Below are 20,591 nucleotides of genomic sequence, written 5' to 3' on the forward strand. Positions count from 1 at the left end.
GTCTAAAAGGTCGGCCTTGAGGCCGTCGCCGCACCGAGGGGGTGTGTCTTGCCCCGTCTGACTAAGCCGCCGCCGCCTTGGCAGATGGATCACGTGACGTCGCCGGCTGGGTGCACCTGCCTTGCTCGAGCTCTAGGAGACAGACGGCTTTGGCTTCGCTCAACGCTCGAGTGCTTGGCCGCGAGGGGAAACGACAAAACCCGCCGAAGCAAGCTCATCGTTTTCTTCGTCGTTGCCATTTTCGACGGCGTAGCCTTGTTCCTTTTCCGTGGTCGATATTGCCACGAGTCTGCCGCTGCAATGAGTCTCACGTACGGCGTGGGCGGCGTTGCGTCCCTCCTAACCGTGGTGGGAGCTTGTATGTTGTGTCCTGGGACGGGGTCGCTGTGGCTTGATCATTCCGAGGCTTGCTGACGCTGTTCAAGATATGCTCTTTACCGGGAGCGGCGAAGCCTTCAATGTCGGGGCTTTCCTCGAATCCGTGTCTCCCTATGCGTGGGCCGACTTGGGTATCGCTCTGTGTATCGGACTGTCCGTCGTCGGCGCCGCATGGTAATCCTCCCGCCCCCCTGCCGCCGTCTGCTTTTTTTTTTTTTTTTTTTTTAAAAAAAATGCTAACGCGCCTCGCTCAGGGGCATCTTCATCACCGGGTCTTCAATTCTTGGCGCCGGCGTCAAGGCTCCCCGCATCCGAACCAAGAACCTCATCTCCATCATCTTTTGCGAAGTCGTCGCCATTTATGGCGTCATCATGGCCATCGTCTTCTCCTCAAAGGTGGACAAGACCGACGTCGTCGCCGCCGCCTCCGTCGAATCATACTACACTGGGTTTGCGCTATTCTGGTCCGGTCTGACGGTTGGGTTGTGCAATCTGGTCTGTGGAATTGCCGTGGGCATCAACGGGTCTGGCGCTGCTTTGGCTGATGCTGCTGACCCGTCATTGTGCGTCTTTCCTCTCTGTGTATGTTGGCTGTCGGGGAATGCCATGCTGACTCTGCCGCCACAGGTTCGTCAAGATTCTCGTCATTGAGATTTTCAGCTCCGTCCTCGGCCTGTTCGGCCTGATTATTGGCCTCTTGGTCTCCGGAAAGGCACCCAATTTTGGCGCAACCAGCTAGACGGGCATTTGAGCAGGAGGTGACGACGGAAAGCTCCCCGGGGACGGGGACATGTTGTCTCTGTAATTTGACGCGGTGGGAAGACCGCTTGGACGGTCATGGTCCTGCATGCATTGTGCCAAGTGCAACATCTTTGGCAACGGCGTTTGGAAGCTGAGTAGAGGGGATACCATGTTTTTCGCAGCTGTACCATTACCCCCGAGATTTGGAACTGTACACCAGGCACTGACTGGCAGATGAGGTCCGTAGATCTGCTTCGAATGGGAACTTGTCGCCGGGTTTGTTTTGTGAATGCAGACTAGATCTCACGCAGCCTTCCAAACTGACAAGCGGTGTCTGGTGTGACATGCACTCGTTGATGAGCTACTTAGCTACGGTTGAACATGAGTGGAGAATTCCTCGCCAAGATTTGGAGCTCAGCCTCAATCGCATTGTGTTTCAACAGTGTCATCCTGCTTGCGGCGTCGATAAATGTGCCCGCCTACGACGTCCGATCAATCACTAAGCAGCCATTGAATTTCAGCCTGTCGTAAATTACTGTTTTCTCAGATGCTTACGTCGCCCGCACGGCACTCATCAACAAGGCTTTCGCTCTGGAGCCCTTTTCCAACTTCCCCGTGCCAGAAGGCATGCAGACCAAGGCATTTGCCGACCTCAAGCTGCTCACCTTGGAGCTCCGCTGGCCACCCGTACTGCTCGCCGTCAACACGCCGTCCTGGCCCACCGTCACCACAGCACGGTGATACTCTGGCCTGGGATCCATGGGGAAGTCGTGGCCGAGTACCACGGGCACTGTTGGCAATCCCGCCGGCGACACACCGGCTTGTTTACGCAGCGACGGCAAGACAAACAGGTGAAACGTCACCAGGGCAGACGCAGGATTACCAGGCAGCGAGAAGATGAGCTTTGACACGCGCCGGCCGCTGTCATCCTTGACGGGGACGGTAGCAAAGGTCGTAGGCTTGCCGGGCTTCATGGCCACTCGTCCAAAGTGAATCGTCCCCCCGAGAGACCGCTCGATAGTGGGCTTCAACAGATCCAGCTCGCCCATGGACACGCCGCCGGTGGTGATAAGCACGTTTGCTTGCCGGAGGCCGCCCCGTAGTGTCTCCTCCAACAAGCCGGGCTTGTCCTTTGAGATTCCCAGATCAACGACTTCGAATCCCCATTCTTTGGCGGCGGAAATGAGCGTGATTCTGTTCGTGTCCCGGACTTCGCCGAGACGAAGCGGTCCGGCCCGGTCGTGTTCAATGATTTCGTCACCAGTGGACAGGATGCCGATGACGGGCTTTTTGTAAACTTTGACGCTGGCGACTCCCACCGACGCCAGAAGGCCGATCTCGCCTCCAACTCCCGAGATTTGCTCGCCCTTGTTGAGGATCACGGTGCCCTGGGAGACGTCGCTTCCTACCTCGCGGATGTTTTCGCCCTCTTCGACGCCCTCGGCTTGGATCTCCACTTCCCTTTCCTCCTTGCCGTCTTCTGTCATGGCCTTCAAGACCGTGTCCTCGACCATAATGACGGATGTAGCGCCCGGTGGTAGGGGAGCTCCGGTGGTTATTCGCGCGATTTCCCCCTCTGTGAGTGTCTTGGTTTCCCCGGGCGCAGCATGCGACACAGCTGTTACGGGGAACCGGCCCTTCATAATCCCGTCTTTGGGCGCCACGACGGCGTATCCATCCACGATGCTCGCGCGGAAGGCTGGTACATTTTCACGAGCGGTCACGTCCTCTGCTAACACGGCGCCAATGACCTTGTCATTTACGGGACACTCGTGAATTCCTGGATCAGGAGTGTGCTCGGAGATTAGTGCGAGGGCGTCTTCCACCGAGATCATGGGGTAAGGTGATTCACGGTGCCGATGGGTCGGGCCAAGAGCTGGATCGTTTGACAAGGCTGTCGTTTCCAGCTTGGTATGCCTGACAAGATTGCCGTGGCCATGTCCGTGGTGATGATGGACGTGGATACGGCCTTGTGGGCTTCTTGAGCTGCCAATGCCTACCTCCGCCTCGAGTTTCTCGATCCCTCCGGCATGGAGGGCCCGCGAATTGGCACCTGCTGCTTGTAGGCAGGCGTGGGGGAGCGTTTTGACGACGGCCTGGAGATTCTCCTTGGCGCCTTTCGGAGAGCCAGGGAGAGTGACTATGACTGACTTGTTTCTTACCCCAGCTGCTGGTCTGGACATCATGGCGACTACACGTGTTAGCTAGGAAGAGTACTATTTAGAATTAGGGGGGCCACTTACAAGGTGTGACGGTCAGGGAGGCAGACAGCATGGCGTGTACCAGCCCTGGGGCTTGTTTATGGAGCAGCGGGGCGATGGCCTTGAAGACTGTTAAAACGTGGTCTTCAGACTGGCTGACCAAAAGAATCTCACCTCCGGCGTCCCGTCCGACACGGCGAACCCTGTCCCGCCCGTCGTGATAATCAGGTGCGGCGCATCCGCCCCATCAGCCCACTGCATAATCTGTCGTTGGATAGCAAGCACATCATCGGATACTATGCTCTCCGCCGTCACCAGCCATCGGCCGCCTCCATCCTCTGCCAGCACGTTCCGCAGAACAGGAGCGGATGCATCCGTGGAAGGGTCTCGAGCAGCTGTCGTGGACACTGTGAGGATAGCTGCCGTGAGGCTGTCCATTCTGAAATCCGCCGTGTTCAGCAGATAAAAGCGGAAAAAGCATGGGCGGTATTCTTGGAAAGTATAGCTGATACCATATCCCACTTGGCAATCCTGGGTTGCTCGGGTATTGTTGAAGTCCAAGTTCCAAGTTGTTGAAGCTGCATTCTTGGGAGGAGCTGCCAGGTGCGGGTCCTGTGCCGGCCCCACTTTGACGGCTTTGACGGCGGCAGCGTTCTTTGCCCATTTTCACCTTGTGCACAAACCAAACATCTTTCATCTGTCTCACGGAGCCATCGCGACCCGTCACGAGAGCCGGCGTGGAGAAAAGATGGTTCGAATAAAGGAGCGATATCTGCTCGCCAACATCATTTACCCGCCCGACGCCAGGCAACCCACGGGTGCCAAGGTCCCCGATGTCGTGCTCCGGCATCAACCTACCGTAGAGAGGGTGACGCCGCAAACCTTGCTGAGGGCGATAAGAGATGAGGTTGGGCTTCTCTTTGGCGATTTAGGACGGGGTGCGCTGGAAGGAACCCTATCGGGTAAGATGGCTGCAAAGCCTCGCAGTGGGCGTAGTGCCGTATGATAGCTGCTGATGGACTTGATAGTGAAATATTTGTCCCTGGCCACGTCCACGTTTATTTTGCGTTGCCGCAGAGCTCACTACCAGATGGTCTGGTCGGCTTTGACGTGTATGGACCGTGTTCCCGCCAATGGTGGACGGCCGTGTATTTTCCGCGTCGTGCGAGTGAGCGGGACTATTCGCAAAGCGGAGGAAGAGGCGATCCGCCAGGCACGACAACTTATTCTCGCCGCCAAGGACCAAGCATCTTTTGGGTCGCAAATTTCCCAGTCTCTGCGGCTGCAGCAGGATGAGTCTATGCTGGAGGTTGTGGACCGTGACTCAGACTTTGACAACGCCGTGAATGAGCATGAAGGATGAACTTGCAACGGGGTATCATTTTTTTCTAACCACTTTGATCCCACTATCTGACGGCACCGACATATCCCCAAAGTCAGGATCCGTCTGCGTCGGCGGGCTTGCGGCGGCTAGAGTTGGCGGCGGCGCTGCATTATCCAACTCCATGGCCTGCTCCCCTGCAAGCTGTTCTTGTTCTTCCTGCGCCTCCCGTTCCATCTTCTCATACTCCTCTTTCTGGTCGATCCAGCGTTCTTGTATATTCTGAACGTCCAGCATGGAGGACTCGCTCCGCATGGTTACGGCCCAGATGGTGTCATTCGCACCCTCCGCGCCGCCAAAGACATACCCCCCTGCTCTGTCAATAATACGAAGCAGATGCATCATGCTTTTCTTATTCTCAACAGCAAGTACCTCATACCGCACGAGCCCATAGCTCTCTATCATATTGGCAATGGCTTCGTTTAGTCCAGCAAACTTTTCACTGCGCAGGGCCGGAGACTCGGATTCAAGATATGGCGTGAGATAGTTTAGGTCGTCGACATCAGTATAAAATTCAAGATTGAACGGCAACTCGTCGTATTCCGACACCTTGTCGATCTTGGACAGAACATTGACATGCGGCATGTCCATCTGGATCATGGCCCGAAGGGACAGGAGCACGTTGGAGACGTATAAAGACGGTTGCGTTACGCAGATGGAGTCGGACAAATGTACGCAGACGAGCTGTAGTGGGTTAGTTGCGGCGGGCACATACTCGTAGGCTAGTCGTATGACGCACCCTATACTTGGACTTCTGAAGCTTGTAAAAAATGTTTCGCAGAGAAGTGTGGTGCGTGTAGAGCTCGACTTGGCCAGGGCAATCAAACAAGATATAGTCGTCGCCGAGCTCTTTCAAGCCTTCTTCTAACCACTCAAAGTTGTGCTCCAACTCCTCAAGAGCATATAATATGCCGCCGTTTGGACCTAGTCGGTCTTCTTTCATGACATCTTCCAGCTTTATCAGACTTCGAATGTCGAGTGCACATGGGTAGTTGGTGTGGTTGTTGGCAGGGTCGAGATTCACTACAGAGCATGCCCGGCCGATGGCGCCCATGAACTGGTGCACTAGAAGAAGATTTTAGCATAGTTTCCATTTTGGCTGCGACACGTCGAGCCAAAGAGACGCACTGCCATCGCAATAAGTGCTCTTGCCAGAGCCGGGGCTACCGAGAACAAGCTGCGCAAAGGGCATCGCGGGACGAATGTACGTCGAAGTGTTCAGTAGCTCATGGTGGTTTCCGCTGCGAAGCTGACGTGGATCCTCTTGGAGCTCCCCGATCCTAGTCAGGAGCACTTTTTGTCCTGACGGTGTCGTGACGGCGTCAATTGCTGGCAGCTAGTTGGCGGTAGCAGCTTGTGATTCTTTCTCATGCACATTCTGCCCCTCCATCAGAATCGAACCTGACAGAACCTCCATGACGCTGGCAGGAGCGGTTGGACAGTGACTCCTACTCTTGCCCTGGCGCTAGGGTCACTGTGGCCAATGACCGCCCGGCCAAATGTCGGACAAAGTGGAGCCAATCGAAGCTCCGGTGCACAGAAGAGGGCCAGGCCCAACTGACCACCGGCGGCCCCCATGAAACTGGGTCCGTATTTATTTCGCCTTTTTTTCTGGCCTTGTTCGAGTTCATCACCTCCAATACAAAATTGCTTCGTCTTCTGGTTGCATCCTTCTGGCACTGCCCCTGGGCTCCCGCTGTGCCACCCTCATATAATGCTGGGCCATGACTTGCTACAGCACTCGCAGCCATGGCATCTGACTTGTCGAATGCCCCGGAAGTGGCCAGCAGCGTCACCTCGTCGCTCGCCGCGGCCTGGGATCCGTCCGCAGCGCAGCCGCTTGCCGACGCCCTGAATAACGCATCGACAGATGTAGCTACTGCCCAGGAGTCTACCGGTTGGCTTGGCTTCCTGGGGTGGCTGCTGTATGTCGTCTTCAATCTTGTCTCTACCGTGCTATACTGGGCTGCCCGTTTAGCCACTATCTCTATCCCAAGGCTGCTTTATGCCTTGTTTTCCACGAGCTGGACGGTGACTATGAACGCCACCACACTGTATGTTTGCCCTGCTCTTTTAGAGCGAAGAGCTCCTCGGCTGACGCGCCCATTAGCATGTTCATTCTGGTCGCCGTCGTTTCTGCTGCCAGTTGGGTTGTGAGATATCGCATCCTGAACATGTACTCTAGGCTACCGCCAGAGCCTCAGCGGAAAGAACCTGACATAGATCTTTTCCCAGATAGTCATGAAGAGGGCAACAAAGGAGGGCTAGTCAGCTACCTCGATGAGTTCCTGAGCGCTATCAAGATTTTCGGCTACCTTGAGCGTCCTGTCTTTCACGAATTGACGCGCAGCATGCAAACCAGGAAACTGATTGCTGGTGAGACGATCAATTTGGAAGAGGAAAAAGGATTTTGTATTGTCGTTGATGGTTTGGTTGAAATTTTTGTCAAATCCGGTAGACAAAAGACCACCCGTGAATCCTTGGCTGCCCACGATCTGGACTCGTCCACAGACGAAGAAGTGGCTCCGGACCAACAGAGATACCAGCTCCTGACAGAAGTGCGTAATGGAGCGCCTATGTCGTCGCTCTTTTCAATTATGTCACTCTTCACTGAAGACGTCCGGCTTCGACTAAACGAAGACTCTCCATTGCGGCCAAATGGGGCAAATGACTACCGCAGACATCGCTCAGTGGGCGAACCAGAAACACAAAGTTGTACGCCTGCTCCATCTTCTATGCCTAACACGCCTCACCTGGACGGGAAGGGGGCGCGGACCGACAAAAAGGATGTTGCAGCGCAAAGTGAAAACCAGTCGCTCCATGTAGGTGACCTTCACGAGTCTGGCTCCAATATCCCTCCTATTTCTTTGGACCCTTCGTCTCCAACTCAGCCGCGAAGACCCAGCCTGCCGGGAAGAATGGCATCTCAATCGGCACATCCTGACATTATTGCTCGGGCCACTGTGGATACAACAATTGCCATCATTCCGGCGAGTGCGTTCCGTCGTCTAATCAGCATCTACCCGAAAGCTACCTCGCACATTGTGCATGTCATTTTATCCCGTTTTCAACGCGTTACTTTGGCTCATGCCTTCGATTACCTCGGATTAACCGGCGAGGTGTTGCAAACGGAGAAGAGCATGACCAAATACACCGTGTATCAACTTCCCAACGTCTTGAGAGGCGATGCGTTGTCCAGGTTAAAGGAAAAGTTCAAACACGAACGAGCTCGCATTGCCGGTGAAGATGAGAGAAACGGAATTGCCTTGCATAATGCAGCAGCTACCAGACGCCGCCGCTCTAGCAGCACCACGTTGCGCAGAGAAGCAATGCTGTCCTCAATGACCAAGCATCGACGGCCATCATCAATCTTGGGATCCAATTCGTCTGTGGAGGAAGCACCTCAACCTCAACAGCATACTTCGAACCACCCTGGTGATTTGGCGAATATTCACGCCAGCCGGCATGCTGGCCGTTCTCCCATGACACCAGGACCCAGTGTGACAGACGTGACTAGTCCGCTTGCCCACAGGTCGTTCAATCCATTCGACTCTCAACGGCATGCAAGGATTTCTATGGACCCGAGAGAGTCCCTTGATGAAGATAATTTGTTCCGATCATCTATTCTCGAATGCATGTTCAAATGTCTCGGCCTGGATGGAAGTGCGTCATCATCATCACGCGAACCGACATCAGTCGATGGCTCCCCAAGGCTGCTGTCCGCAGACCACAAACGTAGGACCTTTGGTACAAACAATGCCTTTGGATTCATGGGGCCCTTCGAGACATCTGGAGACGGCGAAACTGAGTCAATCACATCGAGCGGCTTAACAGTTCACACGCCACCAAGTGCGCACATCTTGTCTCACGAGATGAAGGACGAGGTGGAGATTGTCTTCTTCCCTAAGGGCTCAGTACTGGTTGAACAAGGCGAACGAAATCCCGGCCTGTACTATGTCGTCGACGGATTTCTCGATATTGGCACTTACACCACGGAACAAGGCGCACAAAGCATTCTGCAGACATCTGGTACTGCATCATTTAACATTGACACAAAGAATAATGCTACTCGTCGGCCTGATTCCAACAAGAACAATGGGCGTACCCGTCGCAGCGTGTCACTAGTCAAACCTGGCGGCTTAGCAGGCTACATTGGCAGCGTGTCGTCGTATCGGTCCTTTATTGACGTCATTGCCAAGACGGACGTTTACGTTGGTTTCCTCCCTCGAGCGGCGCTGGAAAGAATCGTGGATAAATACCCTATTGTGCTTCTCACCATGGCCAAGAGATTGACTCACGTGTTACCGCGCCTCATCCTTCACCTTGATTTTGCTCTTGAATGGGTGCAGGTCAATGCTGGGCAAGTGATTTTCCACAGAGGTGATGAATCAGAGGCCATTTACATTGTCCTCAATGGCCGACTTCGTTTGGTAGAAGACAGAAAGGACGGCGGCATGTCCGCACTTGCCGAGTTTGGTCAAGGCGAGAGCGTGGGCGAACTGGAGGTTCTCACTGAGACAGTCCGGCCTGGCACACTACATGCTATTCGCGACACTGAGCTGGTCAAATTTCCTCGGACTCTATTCAACAGTTTGGCGCAAGAGCATCCCAACATTACAATCAAGATATCCAAGATCATTGCCTCTCGCATGAGAGCTGCAGTAGGGGACCCTCCCAAGAATATTGCCAAGGAGTCCGGATCTGGGGCCATCAATAACCAGAGGAAATCTACGATGAATCTTCGAACGGTTGCCATTCTCCCAGTAACAGTAGGTGTTCCAGTGGTTGACTTCGGTAATCGCCTCATGAATGCTCTGGCGCAAGTTGGACCGCCCAATGGCGCCACTTCTCTTAACCAATCTGCCATCTTGAACCACCTTGGCAAGCATGCCTTCAATAAGATGGGTAAACTGCGTCTCACTCAATATCTTGCTGACCTCGAGGAGAAATATGGTCTCGTGGTATACGTTGCGGGTAAGGCAAAACAACCTTCCTCCTTTCCACTCGTCTCGTAACGTTTCATGATGAAAATTTATAACCCAAAGGCAATGCCGCTGATGGTATTCTTAACTCTAATTTTTTCCTGAATTCATCACTTTGGATATCTTCGCTCTTGCATCAAGATCTTCGCCCAAGTTACTAACGGAGATCCTGACAGACACCAGTGTAAACTCACCGTGGACGCAGACTTGTATCACGCAAGCTGACAGCATTCTGCTCGTCGGTCTTGCTGATGGCTCTCCAACCACGGGTGAGTATGAACGATTCATGCTTGGGATGAAGTCGACAGCTAGGAAAATGCTCGTACTCGTGCACAACGAGCGCTTCTCGCGGCCCGGCTTGACTCGATCCTGGCTGCGTAACCGAGTGTGGATCAACGGTGGTCATTATCATATTCAAATGCCATATAGCGCAAACGCCATACCCGTTCACCTTCCCCCGTCTAAGAGACTGGGACAAGCTCTCAAGGAGCGAGTACAGGTGCTTCAAGCGGAGATTCAAAAATACACGTCCAGAAAAGTCCACCACACGCCGTACTACTCTCCTGACGCCCCATACAAGAGCGACTTCCATCGCCTTGCGCGCCGCCTCTGTGGCAAGTCTATTGGATTGGTGCTCGGCGGCGGCGGAGCTCGAGGCATGAGTCAAATTGGTGTGATTAGGGCCATGGAAGAAGCTGGCATCCCTATTGACGTGATTGGTGGCACTTCTATTGGCGCCTTTGTTGGAGCGCTATATGCTCGACATGCAGACATTGTCCCCATGTTTGGATTCGCAAAGAAATTCTTCGGCCGCATGGCAAGTTTATGGCGATTCGCCCTCGACTTGACGTATCCATCAGCATCGTACACAACTGGTCATGAGTTCAATCGAGGCATCTTTAAGACATTTGGCAATACGCAGATTGAAGATTTCTGGCTTGAGTACTACTGCAACACGACCAACATTAGTAAAAGCAGAGTGGAATTCCATACGAGTGGATATGCCTGGAGGTATATCCGAGCGTCCATGTCGCTTGCTGGCTTGCTACCACCGCTTTGCGACGAAGGCAGCATGCTATTGGACGGCGGCTACGTGGACAATTTGACAGTTTCCCACATGAAGGCGCTGGGTGTTGATACCATCTTTGCTGTTGATGTTGGAGCTCTTGATGATGACACGCCACAAACGTATGGTGACTCATTGTCGGGTATGTGGGCTTTCTTCAACAGATGGAACCCATTGTCGGCACATCCCAACCCGCCAACACTGGCCGAGATCCAGGGTCGTTTAGCCTACGTGTCGAGTGTAGATGCTTTGGAGCGAGCAAAGACTATGCCAGGGTGCATTTACATGCGTCCGCCTGTGGATGCTTATGGCACCTTGGACTTTATCAAATTTGATGAAGTGTACCAGATGGGATATAAATTTGGCAAAGAATTTCTACAACGTCTGAAAGAGGAGGGAGCGTTTCCGTGGATGGAAGAGGCGGAAGCTAAAGAAGCAATGCGACGAACGAAGGCGCCTCGTCGAGCGAGCATTTAGATTATGAGAGACGGCCTATGACGCTATTCCCAAGTCATTTCATACGCAGAAAAGTCTGAACACGCTGTCTTGGTACGTCGTGTCGCTCCCTGTCATGTGTGTTTTGATAGCAGGCACAATGGAATGCGGTCTATTCAACAGAGGCTCAAGCAGGCACAACGCATCCCCAGGCACCACGAGTACTCATATCCGTCGCCTTGCTTCTAGTTGGCTGTAGCTCTTTTACTTGAAGTGCAAAGCGCGCTAGAAGGAATCACGTAGCGTTTATGGCCAACCGGTCTAGCGCTTTTACGATTGAGCATAAGAACACGGGTAGGAATCGACCGGTAGAGGCTGCGTGTCTGCGGTCTACGGCCAAGCTCCTGCTGGTCACTCGGATAGGTTATTTTGTCGCATGTCGTACTAATCTAGTGAGGGTGAGACAAACCGCGGTTCCCGGGTCCGACCTGCAGCGGGGTAACGAGTCTCACGTCCACGGTACCTGCATTGAAAGCGGCGAGCCAAACAAGGGTTTGACACAGGGATTTTGGGCCTTTGACTACCCAGGTAGTATTGTCCCTTCATAATAGTCGGTACAGAGTATACAGAGTACACCAGTTAGAGACACAGCCATCGGAACATGCCGCCCTCTGGCGAACCGTGAGCAATGAAAATTGTGTAGCAGAGCCCAAATGACTGCAACTACACGACGTTTTCGATCAGGATGACTAGAGAGCATTTACAGTTTGTCTTCTTGAGGCTGCGGGCCCAATCCACTGTGCTGAAAATAGAAATATGAGCTGTCACAGATGACCTACATGACAGTATGCTGTACTGCATGCTTTGAGGCTTGGTACGAAGTAATATTGGTGGCATCTCCATCAATGACTGGAGGAGCCATTGGGTGTGCTGGCAAGCCGCAACATGGCATGACAAACGCCTCTCCGCCATGGCGGCGCCTCGCATAACGTACATATTTGTTTCCACATGCCAAGCAAGAGTCCTAGTGGACCGAAGGCCAGGGGCCCAGTCAAAGTTCTTGCCCTCTTATCTGCAACAGAAAGTAGATGTGAGGCGGGCGTCACCAAGGTTGATGCAATCCTGGTGGCAGCCAAACTTGGATAAGAAAACAAAGACAGGTGCCCTGGTCCCGAGACCCGTCCGCGGACTCCATTGAATGACACAGCCCCAAGGGGGGCACGTGGGTAACTGCATTGAGAGTGCATGGTTGTCGGACTCGTCTACGGAGCAGTCGTGCTTGAGCAGCTGATGCACGTACTCTGTGCTGTTGGCATGCAGCATGTGTAACTATGTTGATGCCCAGGGCTATTATGCCAATCCAATGGCATGTGCAGCCAACAGAGCGCATCTTGGGCAGGGTCCAGCGCCATGCACAACACTCTCAACTACATGCAAGGTGCAATGCTATTGGAGGACTTTGTACGAAGCAATGCCCTGCCTGGTATTCTGTGATTCGTCGTCTCCAGGCAGATAATGACTGGGAGACGTGGTTGGTGTCGTCTTCGGAGTGTGCCCCGTGCCCTGTTCCATCTATTGATGGACACGGCATGGTAACTAGCATGGTGTGAGACGAAGCCCCAGAACGTCAAGGATCAAGCCGTAATCCTACTCGGTTTATTAGGGTGGATTGATACCTACCATGACCGGTTAGCATAGTTATAGTTGAACGAGGCTGCGGGACGGGGCCTTTGCGACGAGCGAGTGCAATGCAGCGCCTCATGGTGAATAGGCGGACGAGTACTCCGTAGCTCAACACCCTGACGGTGACCAAGGGAACGCTGAACAACAGGCAAGCGTGGTAGTGAACGGGATAGTCAGGGCTCAGACATCGATGCTAATCCTGAGGGGAGCCCTACAAGAGCAATCTTGTAACGGCCAACGCCCCCTCCAGGACACCTGCGGTATGTCCTAACAGCGTCTTCAACCCGGGTCGGCCCGCGAAGGACCTGAGTAAGTATGCACCGACCACCACTGGTACGTGGCATCACTCTCTCGAAGTGGCGCGTCGTGGCCCGTACCTTAAGCCGCGCTGAGCCAGGCTCCTGATTTCGCGCAACCCACACCTAAACTTCCAGGGCAGCCAACTCAGCTGCGGATCGTCTCCATCGCCTGAATTTTTACCATGCCCGTCGTCCCTCGGAACCGTCAGGGCGTTATACTGCCGGGTCCCAGCGGCAAATCCCGTGGCGAGCCTCCCTACGGGGGCCGTCGTGACGCGCGGTTCAAGGACCTCAACGGACTGCAACCCCAATCATGTCGTGCCATCGAGCAGGCATTCTCAGATGCGGTGGAGCAGCATTTGGTGGTCGCCAAAGTGGAGTTTCTTTTCTCTGTTCCTCGCCCCGGTTCGGATTTGCCCCGCTTCAGATGTTTTGTGACGGCAAGCCGGTAGGGGCCACGCCGGCCGGACTGGTTGACTGGGCTGTTCAAGGAATAGAATGGCCATGACTTGGTGCTTGGTCGACTGCCAGGGCGGAGAGGTATGAAGCTTTGAGTCGAAGAAGCGAGTCGAGGTCTGGTGACGACGCGGGAGGCGGCTGACCATCAACTACATACTACAGAGCACGTACTGCCAGTACTCGGTACGGAGAAAGTCAGGAAGGTTGCCGCTTAAGGGTGGTGCATCCTGCCTGGGGACGGAAGGTGCAGCCAGGGTCCAACAAGTACTTGGAGCAATACCGAAGCTGTGAGCAACAGGAGATTCACCCATGACCAGGACTGACAATACTCCGAGCCGCTCCACACAGAAGTACCACTACTGATGCGTTCAGTATTGGTACAGCAATCTCGTTATTCCTCTTACTCCGTACGGAGTATTGCATGGCCAATTCCCAAGACACTGTACGGAGCACACTCACTGCTACCGAGTACTGGCCCTCGTCTCGAGTCCGACGCCGTGGCTCCTTCCTCCTTCTGATCCTGCAGCTCCGTGCTCCTGCTCTATGCTCTGTGCTTCTGCACTGCCGAGTCCGCCGTCTGTTGTCTGTTATGATGGAGCCCGTGAGCCTCGCCGTCGTCCCGTCCCCGTTCCATCCAGCCGTGTCTCTTGCACGCCACTGACCTTTGTAGCCTCTCTCTCCTCTCAGTCCAACTCGGCTCAGCTCAGCTCCAAATACTTGCTCTAATAGTTTGCGTACTCCGTCCATGCATACCATACCTGGGTAGATATCTCTTGGTACATCCTGATAACACCCACGCCGCCCTCCCCCCTTTTTCGCAACGTCTCTCGTGGATCGATATCTCTTCCGCGTCAGCTAGGCTTGTCATTTTGTACCGCCGGGCCAAACCAAACGGCCCAGTACCTACTGTACCTGTACGGGACAACAACAGCTCTCACGAAATTGGCAAGGACTAGAGACTCTGTCGCATTACGGCAAACTTGGTGCTATTGGGCCTTGTCCAGCTTCGCGTTTGCCCCAGTTCACCCTCGCGCTCCCTCGATGGTTTGCTGCAACACCACAAACGTCCGCATCCATTGCTCGCCGTAGATTCCCTCCCGCTGGAGAACTGGGGTGGTTGACTACTCCCTCTCAAACGCTCCGGCTTTGGTGGACTTGTTGACTGTCCAAATCCCCTTGTACGGAGGAGGTCTATACATACTCGATGGTCTTGGCTTCGTCAGGCTCTATCCGTGCTATCAAGTCTGGTAAAAACTCCTTGCCCCGGCTCCCTGTATTTTCCTTGTGGTTAATCTTCCGTTGCACAGCGCGGTGCCTTACCCTAGCATAGTTGTCTCATTCACTACATTATACGCCAATGTGATGTGGCTCATGGTATATTTCGAGCTTCAAAAGGTCGCGACGGTCACACGACCCTTGGACGCCCGTGTCATCATCGATCCCACAAAACCTCTCTAGCTGCCGACGGCCGACCGATATTCGCGGTGTGAAGCATCCAGAATATCTGCACACACAATGCTTCACAGTCAGCAGCGTAGCCATGATTCCTCGGACCAGTCTGCCGTATTGTGCTGCGTACGGCACTGTTTACGAGGAGTCGCTGCTCGGCTAACAAGCCGTCGAGTTGCCGTTGCCATTGCCTCTCGGTTTATCAATAGACGATTTGCCTTTACACTAGCTGTTGTGTCGGTGCTGGGAGCCAAGGCCGTGCACATTCACACCCACATCACGGCATTGTCGAGGGTGCATCTGTTGCGTTGGGGCTATTCATTCTTTGCCCAGGACTTGGCACTTCTCCTGATAATACGACTGTTGCTGGACAATTGGGTCTTTTCAGTGGCGCCGTGGTTACGGGTAGCAGCCACTTTTGCCGCCAGCGTCTTGCTATCGTTCGTCATCTCATTAGGTGTCATCAATGTCTCCTTTTTCGTCGTCTCTGGTTCGGAAATTCACTGGCGCAATGTTGCACTGGCCGGCGACTCTTCCTCCTGGTCAATGTTTCTCTCCGGGTTGCTTTCTCTCGTGCTGGTCGGGTGCCTTGCCTTGGTAGCCGGCTGGGTGTTGCAGGATGCTTTTTTTGACCTATTTGGCGTTGGCTCCGATTTGGTCAAGTGGCCTGCAGCCGCCATCCTACCGAGAATTCCTGGTATGAATCGCCTCTCGACGCAGGCCAGCAACTACGACATGGTCCCCCAGCAAGACATTGAATATGGCGAAGAAATTGACGACTTGGACAGCGACGGAGAAGCAATGCTTCGCATATCCTCAGCAAAAGCAGAATTCAAGGCCCCCAATTGGCGCCGGTGGATCAAGCCACTACTGTACTTGTTTATATTTGTGGCCTTGACGGCCCAGGTTATTCTGTTCTTCATTCGACCCCATGAAAGCTCCCTTATTTTCATGTCCTGGACGTCTGTCTTGCTACCATTCGTTGACTTTTCCAATTCCTCCCCAAACCTGGACAACCTGCAGCCTATTTACGGCTCCGGCATCGGTCGCTCCTGGGATAATCTCACAGCTGTCCACAACGTATCATCTCCGGCCGGAATGCCGCTCTCATTGGCCCGAACGTTGAGCTTCTGGCAACGATACGTTCCCGAAAGGCGCTACAGCGCTGCCAACGACCCGCTGAAAATATCAAACCTCGAGGACAATGTTCTGGCCGACCTCCGAGACAAGCTGTCAGAGGTGCCTATCCGCCATGTTGTACTTGTATTTCTCGAGAGTACACGAAAGGATGTGTTTCCCGTGAAGAAGGATGGCCTTGTATGGAGAAGACTGGCGCAGACATTCGAGAATGGCACCCTGCCCGAGGACGCGCAGAAGAAGCTGGCCTCCCTAACGCCAAACGCCAACTTCATTACCGGAGACTATGATGACGGATTTCCGCACTCCAAGGACGGCGCCAGACGACGTGGCGGGATCAATTTCAACAATGCGTTTACACCGGCTACTTACACTTTAAAGAGTCTCGTCGGAACCCTCTGCGGCACATCACCGCTCGTCGCAGATTTCAATCTTGAGGTCGTTCACACACATCCGGCGCCTTGCATACCACATGTTCTTGATGCGCTAAATCATATCCAAGGCGCAAACGGCGAGCGCGACGAGAAAGCCGGCAGAGCATTCCTTTCGGACAAATGGACCTCCGCATTCATGCAATCCGTCACGATGGATTTTGACAGCGAAAAGGGATTGCTAGAATACATGGGATATCCACGGGAGAATCTCATATCCAAGGAGTATTTGAAGGGAGAAAAGGGCAACTTACCCAAATTTGGGATTTCTCCTTTGCCCGACGTCAATTATTTTGGTATGCCCGAGAGTCCACTAGAGGATTATATCCGAGATGCCTTTGTTACAGCCAAGGAGAAGAAGGAGCGACTATTTCTCTCACACCTGACGAGCACGAGTCACCATCCCTTTGGACTCCCTGAGAATGAGACGTATGTGCCTGTGGCCCATGGTATGGAGGACTTTTCAAGGTACATCAACAGCATCGGGTACGATGACAAGTGGCTGGGCAGGATACTGGGTGTACTGGAGGAGCAAGACGTTGCAGATGAGACTCTTGTCGTCATGGTTGGTGATCATGGGCTATCCATGCCTGAGAATGGGCTGGTTTCAGCATATTATAACCCCAATGTCGGCAACCTGCATGTGCCCTTGGTCATATCACACCCGAAGCTGCCCGTAATAGACATTGACGATGCTGTCACCTCGTTACAGATTCTTCCCACCATTATGGACCTGCTTGTTGAGACAGGCTCACTTGGGCCGGAGCACAGCCGGGTTGTGAAGAGCCTGACAGCCGGTAGTTACGAAGGACAGACGATGATTCGCAGAGTACGGAAGTCGTCAGAAACCGGCCAAGGAGACTGGCAGTTTACCGTGATTAATCCCGGGCGAGCCATGGTGAGCGTCCGCGACGCTCGCCAGCCACACCTGCGACTGGTGGTCCCTGTCATCGACAATGTCGAATGGCGATTTACGAACCTCGGAGCCGACCCAACAGAGGAAGTGCCTGTGCAAGGGTTTGAGTTTGTTTCGTTTTTGCATAGCGTCGAGCAGATGCACGGGATGGGTATCGCCAGATGGGTAGAAGAAGCCGCTTTCATCTCCAGGTGGTGGATTGAAGACAATAGCAGGCGATGGCGTTATGGGCCTTACAGAGATTGACTGCGGCTGTATTGAACTGAAACAGAATAAATGTCCCACGTTTTTCTGGTGAGTTGATCCGAGAAACTGGGGGCTTGCCGGGGGTGTTGGCCGCAAGGAACAAAGGGCGGGTCAGCCTGTGTGACGCCGAAGGCACGGACAAGTTGACGATTTGATATCCGAGTCCAACCGTCTTGCCATGGCCCATGAACCCCCACCCTTGTCGTCGCTGCCCCGCCTCCCCCGCCTATCTGCCTGCACGTACAGAGCCAAGGTTGTCACTTGATGTGTGGATGAACTTTACTTGATGCATGTAGGTACCTACCCAGTCAGCTAGGTATTCGGCAGGAAAAAAGTACCTGCGTGGTAGATGGTACACGGCAAGCCCGCTATGCCTTTTACAGGCATCTACGCGGCCCCCAGCTGGGCGTTTGCAGCACGTGGAGACGTCATGCAAGCCGCCCACCCGGAATGGGAAGGCGCGGAGTTGCGCGAATTGGGAGCGCTTTCCTTTCCGCGAGCTCACAGTCAGCAGCGGATGCAGCCAACCCTTGGCCTCTGTGCACATTACATTATCCAATTTCGACATGATGATTGGTTCATCGCTGTAGCTGACAAGAAGAAGAGAAGAGAAGAAGAAGAAGAAGAAAACAAAAAAAAAATAGCAAAGAAAAGGAGAGGCCATGGTCCCAGACATTCTCTTCTCCTCACCCACCGTCATCAGCGGCGAAGAGTCGGCGACGCCGTTTGTCGCCGACGTGCTCGTCTCGAATGGCCTCATCGCGCAGGTCGGCGAGCCGGGAGGCATAGACGCACCCTCGGCGAGGGTCATTGATGCCGAGGGGTTTGTTCTCTCGCCCGGGTTTATCGACATGCATGCTCATTCAGACTTGTACCTGCTTACGAACCCGGAGCACGAGGCCAAGATCTCGCAGGGGTGCACTGTAGGCTTGTCCTCCTCCTCCCTCTCCTTGTTCTTCTTGGACGTCAAACGACGACACGAGAGTCGGCTGCTGACGGCAGCAGACAGAGGTGCTGGGCCAGGACGGCATATCCTACGCGCCCGTCCGCACCTCGAGCCAGCTCCAGGCCATCCGCGAGCAAATCGCCGGCTGGAACGGCAACCCGAGTGACGACGAGTGCGCCGCGCTGCACCGCGGAGTGGGCATGTTCGAGTGGCGCACCGTGGGCGAGTACCTCGGGTGCCTGGAGAGGAACAAGACGGCGACCAACGTGGCCGTGCTGGTGCCGCAGGGCAACTTGCGGCTGCTGGCGTGCGGCCCCGACGACGGCGCGGCCACGCCCGACGACGGCGCGGCCACGCCCGACGAGATCCGGGACCAGGTCCAGCTGCTGAGGGACGCCATGGACCAGGGAGCCGTCGGCATGTCGAGGTATGTCGCCGCTCCTGCCCCTTGTCCCGGTGGATGGAATGCCGTCTGATGGCCAGCTCGGCAGCGGCCTGACCTACACGCCCGGCATGTATGCGTCCAACTCGGAGCTGGCCGTGCTTTGCAAGGCCCTGGCAGACGAGTACCCGGGCGCCTTCTACGCGCCCCATCACAGGAGCTATGGTCGAGGGGCCATGGACAGCTACGCGGAAATGCTGGACCTCGGGAGCGAGACTGGCTGCCCTGTTCGTGCGTATGACGGCCGCATCTTTTCCACGTCGCTGTTGGGCGACCTGATTTTTGGGAGGACCGTGGCTAATGCGGGAGGGAGAGGCTAGACTTGACCCACGCAACGCTCAATTTCTCGGAGAACGAGGGCAGGGCGCCGCGTCTCCTGGCCATGATCGACGAGAAGCTCTCGCAGGGCGTCGACGTCACTCTCGACACGTACCCCTATCTCGCTGGGTGCACGACGCTCGCGGCGCTGATTCCCAGCTGGGCCTCGTCCGGGGGCCCGGCGGCGACGTTGAGGCGCTTGGAGGATCCCGACGTGAGGGAGAGGATTCGGGTCGCGGTCGAGGACACGGGGTGTGATGGGGGACACGGGATTCCCACCAGCTGGGAAGAGATCCAGGTCTGTCATTTCCTCGTACTCCTCTTAACGGGCCTCGCTTCGCTGTTTCGTCGTCCATTCAAAAGTCCCCCGTAGAATGAGAAGTCCCCCGTCTCATTCTATGGGCCCCCCGATCAAGCTGGGTCTGACAAAAACTTGTAAGCAAAGTTGGGAACGACAAACCACCCCTCGATAGCAAGCTACTCGGGCCGCCGCGTATCCGAGATAGCCAGAAGCCTCGGGACGCAGCCGCACGAGATATTCTTCGAGGTCCTGGCCAAGGACCGCCTGGCGACGTCGTGCCTGATGCACGTCGGCAACGAGCCCAACGTCCGCGCCATGATGCAGCACCGCGTGCACATGGCGGGCAGCGATGCCATCCTGCACGGCAAAACGACGCACCCGCGTGCGTACGGCACCTTCACGCGCTACCTGGGCCACTACGTGCGCGAGCTGGGGCTGCTCTCGCTTCCGGACATGGTGGCCCATCTGACGAGCCGGCCAGCCAAGAGGTTGGGCGTCTATCCGGCCAGGGGCGTCGTGAGGGTCGGCTCGGCGGCCGATCTGGTCCTGTTTGACGCCGCCCGCGTCAGGGACAGGGCCACCTTCGACGAGCCCAAGTTGACGAGTGAGGGCGTGAGATACGTGCTCGTGAATGGGGTGGTCGTGCTGGACGAGGGCGAGATGCGCGGCTTGAGAGCGGGCAAGACGCTGAGGAGACGCAGAGACGGGAGTGTGTCGTAGGCATGTTTTCTCTTTCGGCTCTTCTTTTTTTGTTTCCGCACACCGATTCTGTTCAAGGGC

General features: G+C 54.8%; 7 protein-coding genes across 7 annotated transcripts; 5 read left to right on the forward strand and 2 right to left on the reverse strand.

Annotated features, from left to right (window-relative positions):
- Positions 1-300: 300 nt before the first annotated feature.
- MAM_04325 (vacuolar ATP synthase 20 kDa proteolipid subunit) lies at positions 301-1,117 on the forward strand (the record flags this gene model as incomplete). The annotated part of the gene is made up of 4 exons (XM_040823123.1): positions 301-358; positions 426-552; positions 633-941; positions 1,006-1,117. 4 exons carry the CDS (start codon positions 301-303, stop codon positions 1,115-1,117), a joined length of 606 nt encoding a protein of 201 aa, XP_040679002.1.
- Positions 1,118-1,670: 553 nt separating this feature from the next.
- On the reverse strand, positions 1,671-3,758 carry MAM_04326 (gephyrin; the record flags this gene model as incomplete). The annotated part of the gene is made up of 3 exons (XM_040823124.1): positions 1,671-3,310; positions 3,363-3,441; positions 3,495-3,758. The coding sequence occupies 3 exons, from the start codon at positions 3,756-3,758 to the stop codon at positions 1,671-1,673; spliced, it is 1,983 nt and encodes a 660-aa protein (XP_040679003.1).
- A 310-nt stretch (positions 3,759-4,068) lies between these two features.
- On the forward strand, positions 4,069-4,683 carry MAM_04327 (Rpp14 family; the record flags this gene model as incomplete). Its single annotated transcript, XM_040823125.1, has 2 exons — positions 4,069-4,282; positions 4,349-4,683. 2 exons carry the CDS (start codon positions 4,069-4,071, stop codon positions 4,681-4,683), a joined length of 549 nt encoding a protein of 182 aa, XP_040679004.1.
- A 15-nt stretch (positions 4,684-4,698) lies between these two features.
- MAM_04328 (putative protein family, ATP binding protein) lies at positions 4,699-5,893 on the reverse strand (the record flags this gene model as incomplete). Its single annotated transcript, XM_040823126.1, has 3 exons — positions 4,699-5,385; positions 5,441-5,766; positions 5,830-5,893. The coding sequence occupies 3 exons, from the start codon at positions 5,891-5,893 to the stop codon at positions 4,699-4,701; spliced, it is 1,077 nt and encodes a 358-aa protein (XP_040679005.1).
- A 557-nt stretch (positions 5,894-6,450) lies between these two features.
- On the forward strand, positions 6,451-11,226 carry MAM_04329 (Lysophospholipase like protein; the record flags this gene model as incomplete). Its single annotated transcript, XM_040823127.1, has 3 exons — positions 6,451-6,755; positions 6,812-9,675; positions 9,860-11,226. 3 exons carry the CDS (start codon positions 6,451-6,453, stop codon positions 11,224-11,226), a joined length of 4,536 nt encoding a protein of 1,511 aa, XP_040679006.1.
- Positions 11,227-15,140: 3,914 nt separating this feature from the next.
- MAM_04330 (sulfatase domain protein) lies at positions 15,141-17,804 on the forward strand (the record flags this gene model as incomplete). The annotated part of the gene is made up of 1 exon (XM_040823128.1): positions 15,141-17,804. The coding sequence occupies one exon, from the start codon at positions 15,141-15,143 to the stop codon at positions 17,802-17,804; it is 2,664 nt and encodes an 887-aa protein (XP_040679007.1).
- A 662-nt stretch (positions 17,805-18,466) lies between these two features.
- Positions 18,467-20,531, forward strand: MAM_04331 (D-aminoacylase; the record flags this gene model as incomplete). Its single annotated transcript, XM_040823129.1, has 5 exons — positions 18,467-18,727; positions 18,810-19,163; positions 19,234-19,423; positions 19,513-19,808; positions 19,956-20,531. 5 exons carry the CDS (start codon positions 18,467-18,469, stop codon positions 20,529-20,531), a joined length of 1,677 nt encoding a protein of 558 aa, XP_040679008.1.
- Positions 20,532-20,591: the final 60 nt, after the last annotated feature.

The sequence above is a fragment of the Metarhizium album genome, assembly GCF_000804445.1.
Source record: "Metarhizium album ARSEF 1941 chromosome Unknown scaffold_9, whole genome shotgun sequence".
NCBI classification, from domain to species: domain Eukaryota; kingdom Fungi; phylum Ascomycota; class Sordariomycetes; order Hypocreales; family Clavicipitaceae; genus Metarhizium; species Metarhizium album.